A 16,765-nucleotide genomic window follows, 5' to 3' on the forward strand; every position below is an offset into this window, starting at 1 on the left:
TTAAAGGAGTCAATCTGAACAACCTAATACTTTAATTGTATAGTCTATGTGGTTTTTATATTGTCCAGTACATAGCAATACCTTTACCTTATTTGCTTTTGTATTTTCTAAAAGAAATTGTGGGTTATTTCTTCATCATAGAGTTTTTTTTTTATCATTATCAATATTTTAAAATTCAGGGTGGATGACTTCAAATATATTGAAAATAGAAAAAATTCCAAAAGATCTGTGATTTTTAAAATTTTAAATTTAGAAGGAAGTAAGATATTGAAGGTGTACAAACAAGAGACTTCAAGGAGGGGTCTAAACCGTTATATCTTGGATTTTGATAATTTGTTATTGATTTTTAAGAATACTAAAATTCATAAATTTTATATTTGTAAATAAATTACTTTATGAATCATTGAAGATTAATGGAAAATTTAATAAGTTTTATTTTTTGCACCGCTAAACAATGCTATCTCATTGACCAATATAACTCATAGACTATATCATCAACCTAGAAAGTTCTGTGTAATTCTCTTTGTAAGAATTTATTAAATACAGCAAATAAAAATCATTTTATAACATATAATAATTGAAGACATGCATCTCTCAGATTATATAGACAACAGGTGTAATCAGACATATTTATTATTTTATAGAACAATATAATTTGTTGTGTTCATTTATTATAATTACAATCATTTTAGAATAAAGTAATAAAACAATCTATTTAATAATTTGTGTATTGTGTCTAGACATTTAATAGATAGCTAATGTAGGTGTAATAGTAATTAATAGACATGTGGTATAGTGTTTGCTGCAGGATTCATTCCAGATTTAGTTTTTTTTCCTCATTACTGCAGTAGTGATGTCAGATGTTCTGAGAGAATATGTTTTTGAGATTTGAATTTGTCAGCCTTGTGTTTTTATCTAAATAAACAAAACATAATTATCAGTATGTTTCATTAATATATTCACTGTGGAATAATAAGACATTTTTGATATCTGGGAATTTATAGTATATTATATTATATTATATATTATAGAATTATGCGTTTTCACTATCCATTGTGGTTTTATATGCTATTTTATATTGAAATTAAGTTAATTCATGGAATGTTATTAATTCCACCTCACTTTTCAATTGTATACAAATATTAGTACATTTTAAGAGTACTATATGTTTGAGAGTTGTTGGTTACATTTGTACAAATTATTAGCCATTAAATAAATCCATAATAATAACAAAAGTTGTATATAAATGTGGTTCAGAAATGTAAAACTGCTGAATTTTATTTATATTTATTCATTATAGTATTGGAAAGAAATTGTATTCTGTACCAATTACAGCTCAAGAATATTATTATTGGTGCCAGAAAGTGTTGTGTACATTTTAGCTTACCTTATACTTTAGATCCGCAAAAACTCGAGCCACTCGTTTCCTTAATTTCTCATCTACCTCAGCATAATATATGCTCTCAAACTCTTCTTCATTCATAAACCGCTGCATTAGTTTTTTTGCTGCACCTCTGTAAAAAAAGTAAAAAATTATTTTTTCCTTCAGCGTATTACATTTAATATATTACTAGTACATCTAAGTTTGTTTCGTCCAGATAGTTTGTAAACTAGAGGAACTTAACTTATGTGACCAAACTAGGAATAATTTACTTGTGGATTAATAATTGTCAGTCTAGCTTGCATTGTGTGATGAATGAGGAGCCTACATCTGTATGTAGCCTACCACAAATCCAACACCACACGTTGGGGTTGAGTGAAACTTTGTTTGACTATTGATGAATGAACATTGTAAACTAATAAAGCACAATTTTCTGTAAAGTACAAAATTTTTTAGGTTTTAGTAAGGAATACAGTAATTTAATTAAACACTTTTCATTTTGGGGCTTACAAAATCAGTCATACATAAAGCCACTATTGTATTATTCAAAACAAACCTCTGACAGTATCATGTCTTGTATGATAGAAGAATGCATAAACTACATAATAACATAGAAATCAACACATTCAGATGTAGCTAGAGTGTCAAACTTTGCCTACATTACACAGTTGAATATGGCTAGTCAACAAAAGATTAACAAACTAGCTTAAATTGAAATGTATCATGTATATTGGTAGAGAACATTTATGAACAAATCCGTAAAAGTTGGTCAACTGTGCTTGTTTACATTCCTTGTATAAATCTTATATAATGTTATAAGAAATATTTTACTTAAACACATAATAATGTTGGATAAGAAATGCATACATTTACAAAACTCAGCCTCAAAAAGAGAAAATACAAAAGTTGTACTGGATGAACTTTTTAGCTTGATCCATTTGCTAGTCCTTAAAGTATTAAAATAGACTTAAGTAACTTGACCTCCGAGGGAAACAAATTGTGTTGATTGTTCCTAGTCACTATCCACTGAGTTAGTTTAATATCCTCAGTATTATACTAATAATTAATTGATTGAAGGTGCTGAAAGAAGTTGTTAGAAAGATGTTAGTAATAATTGTTACCGAGTATCAAGATTATTGTCAGCCAGAAGCAAGGTGGCAGTCTCTAACATCTTCCTGCAAGTATCTCGTAGGTTTGGATGCGTCAGAATAGCATTGGGGGTTTTAAGTGCCACAATACAGGTGAGAAGCCTTGCTGTAGCAGTTCTGACAAGAGGGTTGTTGTGTCTGAAATTTTAAAAATATTAAAATTATATTAAATGCACTATTCAGGCATGGTTATCCAGGCATGGTTATCCGGTTCTTTTTTATTCAGTATATATTTAGAAAACTATTTTGGACTCTGTGTTTTTGTAAATATATTAATCAGACAATTAGCATTGTAATTTTGAAAATGGAACAAGTTCAGCGTTTGTTGATTGTCCAAATAGTCATGGTCACTTTAAGTACAAATAATTTTCTTATGTGCAATCATATTCTTTTTTTATTTTACATTAATCTGAAATAATTTTCATACTGAAAAATGGTTGCTCAGCATACTCACATAGGACCTTTATCCACAAGAGGCCTAACAGCATGAACTGTCGGGATATATGTCACCATTTTGTCAAGGGCATCATTTGCATACAATCTTATGTATCTATTTGTGTCGGCAGTACGGCTCAGAAGTGCAAAGACTAGTTCGTCATACTCCTAGAACAGTTTCACAAATTACATTACTTTTTATTTTCAAGATATTTTTATTTTTTTCTGTAGCGAGGTCACTGAATGCAAGTAAAATGCTACTTTGCTTTGCTTGTCTCGTGATGTAAGGAGGCAAGTGAGTAGGCGGAACTCATGTATGCGGAGCTACTGGTGGCGAGGTGATGTCAATCAGCAGATCTAATTGTTCCACCGTATGAGGTTATCGCTCTCCACGTGATCTCTGTTTATTATAATTTTGTACGGCCTAGTTCTTTGGATTTAGTGATTAATATTATGTTATTTTCAGTTGAAAACGAAATGTACTTACACTTATAATGTATGAATTAGTAGTGTTAAGTTACAATAATTTCTACAGATGTGATTGATTAAAAGATTCCTAAAAGATGAAAATGTAATGAGGCGATATATTTTGATGACAAATATATTTCTCTACCATTTGTCATTTATAAGATATATTGTAATAATTACTTATAAATATAGATTATTAAACAGTTTTACTCAATTAAAGATGTATTAGCTTAGCAGTAGTTATACCAGGTAAATATAACAATTAGCTTTAATACCTTTTCTATTCTAAATGAGCATTATTTTTTGTAATGAAAACAGTGACATGGTTGTCTTGTCAATGTTGGGTCTGATATACTGTTTCAGATTACACATGTAGATTGATTACACGTTTGTTGTATTAATAATCAAAAATTTGAAATCAAGAAGTTATGCTAATCAAACATAAAGGTGAGATTCTAAAAATAAACCAAATAAATACACAACAGGTTTTAGAGTTGAAAAGGCTTCTTTTTACTATGAAGTAAGGAGTTTTATTGATACATATCTCTGTGTCATTGAAATTTTAAAGGAGTGAATGTATTAAAAAACTAAATGGAGGAAAAACATATGTTGTGCACTAGTATTGGGGGTTATAAACGCAAAAACCTCTTAAGAACCCAGTTGAAGTATCCAGTGTCGCATTTGAATTTCTTATGATGATAGATTTTTGTATTTTGAATGTACAGCAGGGTACAAGTGCACTGATTATGCAATATATTAAAAGAAATTTTATATATTTAATTGAAATACATATTAATTATCAGAATTACATAAAAAATGTGAAATTGTTATTCAATCAAATCAGCAAGATTGAATTAATAACTAACTTTGTTCAAAGTTTCTTTTTAAAATTGGAATGGTTTTAAGAACAGCTATAAGCTATTATAAACTAATTTATTAATCATAATAGAATTTGTTTATAAGTCCTGTTTTTCATACTTCTGTCAAAAGTTAACTAAAATGAGTTTTACCTCAGTCTTTAAATTAAAAGTATAAGTTAGATAGTAACATTGTATTTTAGATCTAATAATTTATAAAAATGTTCAGTTAAAAGTAGATTATCAATGACATTACATATGTGTTTCTTTATAAACTGAAAAATATTGTTAATATTTCAGAGCTGGAATTCATACATTAGTTCAAATGAACAGTCCAGCGAACTTTCATTTAGCATAGTTCTTATAATATTTTGATTGCAATTCACCGGGTCGGATGTAAGGGTTTGGAAGAACATTTATTGTAAACAAAGTAGGACATGGAATGAAATAGCAGTTACAGTGCTGAAAAGATCATTAATTTCTGCATTTGGTAATGGTGTGTCAGTCACATCAAATCAGCTCTGTACTTGAAAAGATGAATACTACCACCCACAGAAATTTATGAAATCCTTTTGTGAGCACCCTGTATATGTTTGTAAATCTGTAGTTTAGAACTTCCTGAACAAGTTGGAGTTTTACAACAACAAAATATAAAAGTTATGTGATTACAGTGTGGTAGACTTACAGGTCTGCAAGTAGAACGCATGTGAGCGAAGAACTCGCGTGCTGCCTGACATGTGAACAGTGTGACTTGTGGCCTGAAGTTGTTGAGAAGTGAGCTCATGGCTCGATACACAAGACTCATGTATTGTTCAAGCTCTTCGGGGTTGAAATGAGAGAGCTGCAGACACTCCTCTAAACCAGCCTTTTTCGTTTCCCTTCATAACATCATATTTGGTACTATCAGTATTATAAATTTTTTTTTAACTCAATCATATGCTTATGCCAATTTAAATTGTAAATAATAATCTAAATATAAATTATGCTTAAATTTTATCTTTTTTAGGGACTGATTAAATTCACAAAACCCTGATTGCTTACCAGTCATCTCGGTTTAGTTTGATTGCAGCCAGTCGAGCCGCGTCCTCTGGACTCTTTTCTAGCTTTGCTGGAGTTGGCAAAAGATTGACAAGATGGGGAAAGTTTCCAACTTTCGCGTTGTTAGGGCTGGAAAAAAGGAGTAAAAGAAATAGTTAAACATATGCATTGCAAATTCCATCAATATTGGCTATTGCCACACTCAACATGTACTGTTAAGTACTTATTAAAATAGAGGTATAAGGCCAATTTCTTGTGTCTCACTGAATATTTAAATTTTATCTGCTTCATGAAATTGTATTTATCAATATCAAAAAAATCCCCTAAGAAATTTTAGCTCTTTACAAATAAAATGTTTTGTTTATTAGCAATAAATGTATTATTTGGACATTTTAAAGCCATTGACAACATGTTTTCATTAAAATGCACAAAATAATCCATGATGGGCTGGTTGAACAATACTTATAGAGAACAGTAATTTCCAGTTTCAAGAGGATAGCACAGTGAGTGGCATATTTGACAGGAAAGTGTAAACAATTCCTTTAATGGAGGATCTTTAATTTCCTGATAAATGTACAAAATTAACTGTGTTTGTGATGGAAAGATACGTGGAAACACAAGATCACACAAAATGTGCCAAAGTAGAGTTATTCACCTTTGGATATTCTTAAATAAATATCCAGAGGGAAGTAAAATATAAAGTGGCCACCATGCTACTGTACATGGTTGGAGGCATAATAATGTACAGAGTAGCTGGAGATTGCACTCCTGTGAAAGTAGTGATTTTAAGGGTCAGGAGAGGAGGTGAGAGTATTGTGTATGTCAAGCAAGACATGAAATTTAAGCAGGACATGAAATTTAAGCAGGACTGTATTAAGATATCACTGGTAAATAAATTTTTACATAATACAATGATTAGATGCTTCTTCTGACAAGGGACCACTGGTCACACAGACCAAATAAGGAAAACTGTGATAAAAATTTGGCATGGGTTACATGATCTACATCTCAACTCTTAGTGAAAATCATTTACCAAACTACTAATTAAATAGAAGAAGTGAATATTTAAAGTGTGAATATTTAAAAACCAAGGTAATAGAAATACACTAGGGCCACACAAATCCTGTAAACATTTAAGACATTTTCTGCTTGATATAAGCGCTATTTTTAATAAATTTACTGTGGAAGTATCTAAGAAATGTCTTTTCCATTTAAGACATTTCTCAATCTAAAGTAAAATCAATATAAAATCTATGTATATTAGATAGTTGAATGAAAATTCTTAGTTCTAATGAATATATTTATTAAATTATAGCTGAATTTTACTCACGAACTTCTAACTTGCCCTGTTGTACTGCTTGTTATCCTTCCACTTGAGTTTGGAATATGGACTGGAGGAAATCTTGTGTTTGCCTTCAAAACAGTCTGGAAAAATATCAAATTTTTTAATAGAAATGTATGTTATTTTTATTATAAATTGAATCATTTCTGAAATTGGGCTGTATTATTATATGTGTGTAATGAGGAATCAGTTAACAGCATAAACTATGTCCTCAAGTTAAAAGTAAAGACCTTGACTACTCTAAAGGTTAAAGTAACAATTTTTTCCTGAACCGGCTGTAATGAAACAACGTTGAGTTTTCTCCCTAAGAACAATGTTAAACATCATGCACTTTCAAATATTTATGTTTCATGGTGGCATTATGGAAGATATCTTGTTTTAAAGATATAATTAATGTGCATCCATACACTTTTAAGTTGTTGTTTTAGTGAATGTATACTTTCTATTTCAGTGATGAAGTATCAAAAACGTTGAGATTTTTATGAAGAACCTGTTTGTATAAAGTTTAGTATTGTTCTTATGGGCCTATAATCAAGATGGCCTCTTAAACAAATGTTTTAGCTCTGGATTCTTTCTAGCCCTAGCTCTCAAAAGTTCATAAAAATTTTGTTAAAAATTGTTATTTGTTTTATTAATAATCCAAAAAAATGTTCATCCTAAAATCAATTTTTACTGAAAAGATTATTTTTTATCAAACTGAAATTTTATGGTTTTCTACAAAATTTTGTTACGTTTTATTAAGTAACAAAACAAGTTTCAAAAAATGATTTCTAAAATATCTTTCTAGACTCATTTCACATTGAAACTTGCTGTAAAAATATATAGTATAAAGAAGTATTTAGAAACAAAATTATTGGTAGCACCTCAACCTCTAAACATCTAATCCATAAGTTTTAAGTAATTTTAAACTGTACACCATATATACGTTTTTACTTTTTATAGTTAAAAATTAACTAAAGATTAAAATCACTTAAGGAAGCATGCCACTCACTATTGGAACTGCTGAATCTGACATTCTACTACTGAGTACTTTGGTGTCGTTAGCTTTGAACAGCTGTTCCAACTGATAGGACGGAGGACTCAGCTGTGGTTGGGCAATGTTGGGTAAACCACCTAAATAATCAATTCACATGTATATATTAGAATTGGTATATACTATATACCCTTAATTAGAATTCTGTGCATCCCCAATCAGATAGTGTCACTAAATCCCAAAACTTGAGTGTTAAACTGTCAAAAAATTTTAAATTTTATCCTACTATGCAAGGTGTCTTAAAAAGCTAAACCCATATTAATTTTTTTGTAAATGGAGTGAAGAGATTACTAAGTTATTTTAAGATCGCAAATAAAACATCCATTTACCAGTATTTTGAAAAATAATGGCCAAATCTAGATGTTAACAAGTATCAACAAACATTATTAAGATAATTAATAGAGGGGAAGTGGGCTTTTAAAACATCCAGTATTCAAAAAAGAAAGAAAATACTAATAAAATAAGAAATCTACTCTTAATTTTATTGTGATGTAATCAAAAAGATTATAACTACAATGTTACCTATTTTCGACTCTTTGTTTGTATCTATATTTTTAGTGTTGCATATTTCTGGCTGCCCAATCTCTTCATAGTATCCTGAAAGTTAAGAACAACTCATTAACAAAGAAATATATTTTATAAAGTAATTAAACGACCTAAAAGTAATGATTTCTTGAATTTTAAGTATGTTTTATTTAAAATTCTTCTAATATAAACATGTAATAGTCTATAGGTACCATGGTCTATATAGTAACCTATATTTTACCAAGACTTCGTATATATTTGTATGTGATATAAGATTGTAAAATAGTATAATAGAGGGTATTGTTCTGTTCTTGTTCTGTCATTGTGATTTCTGTATAAGATATATTTGCTTATACAAATCACAAAACTTTAAAAAGTCTGTGTTTGTTTTATTCTATGTGAACTAAGAAGTACAATCTTATAGAATTCCGATCAGTATACCTTTTCCCTGACACATTGGACAGATGGAGATCTGTTTTCCACAATCAGTTGTCAGAGTAGCGTATGTGTCTCTCTGGCCATCCCCTGCAGATTGTGACCCCTCTCCCATCATCTGCTGCCCTTCCAACATTGACTACCAACAGAATTAAATATAATGTAGAACACATTAAATTAATTAATTCTAGCATCAGTATTGCATGTTGGTAGCCTGGTATAATACTTCAACAGATATACAGGTCAGAGAACTCCAAACCCAGATAAATTGTTATATTGTAATGTAAAACTTCTAGCACATTATCAATTCTTCCATCTATACAATTTTCCTTCCATCGTCTTCCCACACAAACAGTTTCTGCTTTTATTTTGTACACTTATATTAGAGTCACTGGTCTGTGGTAAAGCCGGTGGAAGCACCCACCTTAAGTAAACAGTGGTTGGGTTGAGTGGAAGCTAACAGGATCAGCATATTCTTTTATATGTAACCACCAGATATAAAACACTAAAAAACCTCAATTTGTGTTATTTTGTTTGCAAAGCATGTATTATTAAACATAACCATTACCACGCCTAAAGAATAATTTTAGTGTAATTTTGTATTATGTATTTTGATGAGTATAGTGTTATTGCATAAGAAATGTTCATACAAAATCAGGAAGTATATTTAAGGTTAGTACATAATTTTTTAAACAGAGAGCCAGGTTTCCTGGACCTGGTAATTGCCTCTCAGTCATCCGGCTTATTGTGCACCCTCTTCTAGGTTTAAGCTGTATCAAATCCCAGGCCTTAACATAACCATGAGATCTTCTGAACTATCTTGCCTGTTCCAACCACTTTTCAGTATGCCTAGGAAAACCTAGGGATCTTGAGTGTTTGCTTTAATGCTGGACATTCAAATATGACATGCTCAGCTGTTTCATCAGCCTTGCCACATTTCCTTCACAGTGTTTCCTGAACTGGAATACCTATTCTGTCCAGGTGGCTATACCTATTCTGTCCAGGTGGCTTTGGAATACCCAATGACCTGTAATAAAATCAGTCATCTTACAGATCTCTATTCTGCTCAATCTAAGGACATCTGCTGCAATGTTCCTTGATTGTCCGTTGAGCAACTGCTTTGCTTGTACATTCCCCTCAGTTCTCCTCCAATGTTGTCGGTATTTGTTAAACACCCACTTGGTAACTCATCTATGTGCTAAGTTGTAGGAAATCCCACACGTTGGTTCAGGACCAGTAAAAGGACAATTGGCTCCTAAGTTAGCACAACTGTCTGCCCCTTCATTACCTGTGATTCCTCAATGCCCAGGCACCAATGTTGGAATAACTTTATTGGTTTTCACCAGTAATTTCATGACCTTATGGCATTCCCATACTGACTTTGAAATACAGTCATGGTTGGCCAAGGCTTGCAGAGCAGCCCTACTGTCCGAGTTAATGTAGATGGTTTTGCCTTTTTAGCCTCTTTCCATATTAATTCTCTTGTATTCCACAAGGGCTGTAACTTCAGCCTGAAAGACAGCTTCCAGTTTGCCTTGGCCTTATGCTAAAGCTAGCTCTAGGTCTGGCTCCCCAGTACCCTTCAGAGTCTTCGACCTATCCGTGTAACAGGTAAGGTTAGTCATACAAACTATTCATTTCTAAAACAGTGTAACATTTTAGGTAAAATGTTTATTTTTTTCATATACTTCATAAAATGGAATTTACTTCATAGAAACTAATAACAACAAAAATGTGTTCTGAGGCACTGTCTTCACTAGCTTCTGAGGCATTGAAATTAATTTGAAAGTAGAAAATGTAAATGAACATAACATGTTTCTGTGTTCTTTTATTACAGAAATTAAATATAATATGGTACATTTGGGGCATAGGTTGTAGTTAAAATAAGTTTTAGAAAAATAAATTAACAGGTACCCTAAAACTATGTGCCACTACAGTAAGTTCCATGTAACTTTTTGTTAACATACCATTATGTATAAGAAAAACTGTTTATTAATAATAAAATGAATCTCAGAAATAGGGGTTTAAATATTGTACAAAACAGGTATGTAATGTTAGAATATGGAAATCAATGATTATGACATGCTTTATAACCTACAAAATAATTTGTATAAAATTCGACAGCAAATCTAGTTCCTCAAGAAAAACAAGTTTAGTACTTAGAGTATATTGTCCATATTTACTTGTCACTAAGTAATAAATACTGTCACTTGCTTACCATTGTTTATATTGAAAATATCACAATACTCTTATAATTAACTCAACATTTAATTTTATTTTTATGTTTAACCCTCCAAGTGCTGGTTAGAACTGCCTTAAGTGCTGGGCATTTTTCAGTATGTTTGCAAGCGTTTAGAAAGTTTTTTTTTATATACTGTTACCTTAATGTAAATACTACATATTATATATCATTATTTTCAGGAAAGATCACAGAATATGATAATAATACTTATATGACTTACCTTTACATGGTAAAATATTGCTGAATGTAAATCTTGACAAAAAAAAAAAAAAAGTTTTTATTTTTTCACTTTGAGCTTAGATATCATTTCACCAAAGTTATGAAAATAAAAATCCAAGATATACAAGTTGTAGGTAATTTAATAATGAACCCAAAAGTATATACATCTTATGGGTTTACATATTGACAGAATTCACTCAGAGCAAAAAACGATAAATTGTAACACGTAAAAAAATCAGTGATATTTGAAACATTGTGTACTACATTGTAACACCTTTCACATTCCTTATTGCACTAGACCTACTTAATTCACTCATTTTTACAATAAAACACAATATAAAAACAGTAATAGTCAACTACAACACCAAAGGTATGATGCAAACAACGACGGAACAGCAATAAACAGAACGACCGAACCGTATGACTTGGAAATAAACATACGCTTAGAAACAGCTGTCGTATAGCGCCGGTCTTTGAGCAAAGACGTGCTCCATAGAGTATAACGAGTTCCGCATTTCTTCTAGTTTAATACTATATAAAATAGTTCGTGATATTCCGTAATATATAGCCACTAGCGTGGTTTAAAGAGATCGCGTTTCTGACATCGCGCTCCGCGAGGTCAGCACTGGAAACAGGTACGCTAACATCGCGCTACGCGATGTCAGCACCTGGAGGGTTAAAAAAAATGTAACCTTTAAAATAGAAAACACAAATTTTGTTGTAATGAATAAATTTTGAATCCTAATTTGTAGTCATGTGATAAAATATAAATTGACTTTGTCACTTTCTAATTGTCACACATGTGTTTTTGTAAATACATTTCTGTCACATTTACTTCAAAATGTAAACAGTAAATAAATAGATTCATTGTACAAGTATATTTTACTGACAATATCTAAATGTATACATTAAACACACATTTTTGTTTTATAAACTTATGTAAACTTGTAATTTTGTAAACTTTGTAATGTTGACATTTTAATTGAAAATAATATCATTACTCACAAATTATTTGACCATAAACTATTTGGACCAAATTACACCAGTTATCAGTGAAGGTAAAAACAATAAAAATGGTTTTCTTAGTCTTCAATCATATTGTAGCATTCGTATACGATATGTAGATAAATTAGTAGAGGTACTTAATACTGAAATTCTCTCTCAGTTGACATAGACTTTGTTAGACATTATCAAGATGCAGGGTTCATCCTGAATATAAAAAACTTGACTGAATCCAGGAAATCTTTAGTAAGGCAAGAATGGGACATAAAAAGTAACCAATTGGCTTGCTTCCATATAAAAAATAGGGTGTTTTGGTATTATACTGAGGCCAAAATCTTTTGAAGAGTTTTCCTTGCCAAGGACATAACAATTAGTACATTATTAAATAGAATAGATTTTATTTGACTTATTATTTGATTCTTGTTTTTTGCCTGTCTCCCAAAAGGAAGCGATGTCTGGAATAAGGCCAATCTGTCCCTCTCTACTACGTATTATTATTACGCGATAGTAGAATTAGGTTTAGATAATACTCGTTTTAGTAATTTTGAAATGTTATGTTTTTTATATGTTGTAAGATTTGTTATAATAATCAATCACCTTCTGTGTTAACAAAGTGTTTAAAAAATCATTGAAGATGGTTTTTTTCTCAAAAGAATAAATTATAAAATGAATAACGAGATAAAAATGTATAAACATTTTAGGGTTATTTAGATACATTTGCTTAACAATTATTGAGAGTTAGGAAGGAGATGAAATATTTATTACATAAAAAGAAATGTATTATTTTAACAATTAGGATTCTAACTATGGTGTAACATGAAATAAGACTTTGCAGCAACCACCACCAGTGCATAATAACCACTAGTTTAATGTCCTTAGTTACCCAGTTTGTTGGCAAAGTTGTTGTTTGTTGTAGATGGAGCCCATGACACTTGGTTCACCTGTAGGCAGCCCAGGCGCACAGAACCCCACATCACCCTATCTGCCAGGGTTTCTGATGGGCGACCCTCTGCCCCAACCTACAAGTCCCTCCAAGACCCCCCGGCAAGTCCACTTCGCCCCTAACCTGTCATCAGCGCTGCCTACACCTGACACTCCCCTACCTCCCACCTCTCTGAACGAGAGTATCACAAGGTATGATCATCAACTTTTACTGTGATACTTCAAGATTAGATCTGAAGGCTTATTTGTATTCATTGCAAACTAATAGCCAATAATAATAATTTGTTATATTATTCAATGTATATATGTTGAATTAAGGGACAAGAAAACAAAAAAGTTCACTCCAGCAAATTTGAGAGGGAATAGAATAATTATTGTTTCATTGTCATGATTTGTATAGTTATTTAAAGCAAACCTAATATTATAAAAAAGATGCCACTTCCTGTTTCACAGGCCAACTCAAGATTGTTATGCTTGTAAGATTATACATTAACAAATCCTATTTTTTATCTGTTGAAGAATGTTTTCCAAAAAGGGAGTTTATCCTAAACTACATTAATTTTAGTGTAATTCAAAACGGATATCTTTTTTAGCTTGAATTTTTACCCACTTCAAACCAATTTTCAGACAAACAAATTATAATTATGACAGTGTCAGCCAGCGAGATAAAAAGGCTTAAAGTCACAATTTTTTCAGTATCTATTTCATTGGCTAACGCTGATATAACTGTTAACTAGCATGTGTTTGGTTTGAATGGGTAAAAGTCGATCTAAAAGATTACCTGTGAAAAATGTATCATTTGGTATTTTTAACCTATCATATTTCATACCTATCATACTGTATCATATTTCAATCCCCACCAAAGGTAGTGTAGTTGAAGATTGAAGAAGTAAAATTCTAAGTAATGACTTTGTAAAACACATCTAATATTAAATAGTTTAACCTTACCTTTGTCGTTGACTTCCTACTCTCTCACCTGTTCTGTAAAACACTCATACTGGTATTATATTTATGTGTATCATTAAGAAGGTAGTTTTGCCTTATGGTTCAGCCAAAATTCATAAAGAGAGGGAGAATCAAACCACTTGAAAATTAAAAAAAAAAGTAATTTGAATAAATACGACATAACATATGTGCCAACTAAAAACTGTTGGTTGTCGTAAATGATTTGTGTAGGTGAATATTGTTCATTCTGACAGTATTTGCTTATCTTGTGAGATAAAAATGTGGGATTATTGAAAAATTTAACCACAATGTTTGTTAGTATTAATAAATATGGCTTCAATTTTTTAAATTTTAATGGACAGGATTCCAGTTTCTGGAAGTAAAAATACACAGGGATATCGTCTATGCTTTGCAAAACCAGCTTTCAGTAAATTTCTAAACTATAAAGATGTGAAGATAAAAGAACTCCCCAATTTTATAACTTTGTATATCCTAAGACTGTAAAACAGTGGTTTAATCTTTTTGTAGATATCATAAAAACCAGAGAGAGAAGTCAGGAGGGCCGCCAACTGTGGGTCTCTTTGACACTCTCGAAGTGAGCACCTCTGCATTGTCCACTACTCCTCCTTCCACATCTTTCCAGCCATCTGGTCAGCTGTCTCAGACTTTAGGACCAATGACCCCCACCCAGAATGCACAGTGAGTTTCAGAGATTTATATTTCATTTCATCACAAGTCTGGTTACTTCTACAGCAGATTAATTTATGTATTGTTGTAATAAATGTACAACTACAGTACTTGCAATATGTATACTATTTTTCATACTATCTCATAATTTTATGGCCTGTTTTTGTAGACAAAATTGAAACCCTTGTTTAACTTTATTTAAGAATTAGCTTTTACTGGTTTCACACATAGTTTTGTAGGCTTTTCATGTATATGTGCACTTCTGGATCAATTAAATTACATTTATGACGCTAATGTTAATTTTCCTTGTTGCCAAGATTAAGAAAATATGTCAAAAATGTATATATATATATATATATATATATATATATATATATATATATATATATATATATATATGGCTATTGTAATTTATTCCAGTCTATACACAGGTCTGAGAAGCCTACTCCTATCAGAAGGTAATTAAGATATGTTTTACAGCAGTCTTTAAATTTATAGTAAATGTTAAATAGTAACTTTGTTCTTTATGCATTACAGTATTGATCAAGCACTGCATATTTAATATTTGCTAAAATGTACAGTTAAAAGTATATTTTTACTCAGCTTTTTTATTCTCTTATCTGGGTATTTTCTTACTCTGTGCTCAACAGAGGTTGCAGGAGACCTTTAAATAAGAATTGTTGTTACTTTAAATGTATTGTATTCTATGCTTTCAAGACTATAAATGCAAACAAATTTAAAATAGGGGTTAAATACTTAAACGTATCGTTGTGCTGTCAGAAAATAACGTTTACACAGAACATTTTATTACATTTAATAGGCTCTTTCAGTTTATACTATTGCTAGATATCTCAAGGTACAACACGTTTATGTACCCTACACTTGACACCCAGAACAAAACTTTTATAGGTTATGTTTACTCAAACTAAGCAAGCATCTGTAGAACAATATGCATAAATTCTTTGTGTTAGAATTTTTTTTTTTGTGCTTGGTATTATACCATGAAGCTACACATATTCCAGTTAGTTGCCACATTTTTACATAAACTTTAATTCCATAACTTTAAATACATTATTTGTGTTTTTAGTAGGTAGGTATTCTTAGAAAGACCTAACTTCTTTCTACTTATTTGACAGGAAAAATCTTTCAATCAAACCAAACCGCCAATTTACATTTAGATTTTGCCAACGAAAAAGCAATACTATACATTTACTTACAACATAATTTGGGTTACATTACATTGCTATCAAAATTATATAATTTTTAATTATCACATAAATTACTTTAATTAATCACCTACTAAAAACAACCCTAGTCAAGAACTAAATTGTTGAAGTATAAAAAAGTTTTTTTTTTATTATGTTACAACAATAAAATAATAATAACTGCTCAATTTTAGGATCTAAAAGTATACTAAGGTAGCAACTCTACCAACTGGTTTTACTTAACTTTAGTTAAAGATTAGTTAATCTTGGATTTCATTTTTGTACTTCGCAATGAAGTGTGGTATGATTGTCCGCTCAACCAACCAAATCACAGGCGCCATTCTTTGGCCATAAGTCGCACAACCAAACCACGGGCTTTTAAACATAATACCTATCTACCAAAATATTAATCAAAATTATTTGCTTAAAGAGTAATTTGATCTAATCTGTATGTATCGGTAATGCATTGATATGGATACTTTATTGATCTAAATAGCTTCGTAAACGCTAAAAAAAATTTTTTTTATGTAAATGAAATAAAACAGGTATTTGTATGTTATTCTTTGAAGATATATACCATCACGGAATTTTTTTTCTTTTTTGAAATGTTCAATTCTGTAATATGTTATTTTGTTATAAGTCGTAAGGTTTAGTTAGTATTAACTATAAAAGTGCTCAAAAATATCAATTTTTGAATCATACAAACTTTTCTCTACTTTCTTTAATTAAAATATTGATGCATCATACCTAGGAACCTGACCTAGTTCATAACAAAGCCGACACTGAAAACCGTATACAAATCTTGTTGAGCAATTTTGAAAACATTGATGCACAAACAGACCAATGCAAAATGCGACTTGA

The 16,765-nt window shown here is 30.8% G+C and overlaps 2 protein-coding genes across 5 annotated transcripts in view; one reads left to right on the forward strand and one right to left on the reverse strand.

The window, feature by feature from the left end:
• Window positions 1–16,765, forward strand: part of LOC124359724 (nucleoporin NUP35) — a 31,522-nt gene that overhangs the window by 5,637 nt on the left and 9,120 nt on the right. For 3 of the 4 annotated variants that reach the window (XM_046812721.1, XM_046812702.1, XM_046812730.1), the window contains 2 exons: window positions 13,042–13,259; window positions 14,541–14,711. In XM_046812721.1, coding sequence (XP_046668677.1) covers window positions 13,042–13,259; window positions 14,541–14,711 — 389 coding nt within the window. Of the gene's footprint in view, window positions 1–12,022; window positions 12,182–13,041; window positions 13,260–14,540; window positions 14,712–16,765 lie in introns of those variants that run through there. The other variant, XM_046812711.1, reaches the window with a different exon arrangement.
• Window positions 616–11,867, reverse strand: LOC124359715 (TOG array regulator of axonemal microtubules protein 2-like). The gene is made up of 12 exons (XM_046812689.1): window positions 11,805–11,867; window positions 10,881–10,951; window positions 8,669–8,801; window positions 8,225–8,299; window positions 7,661–7,782; window positions 6,658–6,752; window positions 5,331–5,456; window positions 4,975–5,167; window positions 2,984–3,132; window positions 2,503–2,667; window positions 1,388–1,514; window positions 616–915 (listed from the first exon to the last, which is right to left on the reverse strand). The coding sequence occupies exons 2-12, from the start codon at window positions 10,881–10,883 to the stop codon at window positions 898–900; spliced, it is 1,206 nt and encodes a 401-aa protein (XP_046668645.1). The 5' UTR covers window positions 10,884–10,951; window positions 11,805–11,867; the 3' UTR covers window positions 616–897.

The sequence above is a fragment of the Homalodisca vitripennis genome, chromosome 1 (genome assembly GCF_021130785.1).
Source record: "Homalodisca vitripennis isolate AUS2020 chromosome 1, UT_GWSS_2.1, whole genome shotgun sequence".
In the NCBI taxonomy this organism is placed as follows: Eukaryota; Metazoa; Arthropoda; class Insecta; order Hemiptera; family Cicadellidae; genus Homalodisca; species Homalodisca vitripennis.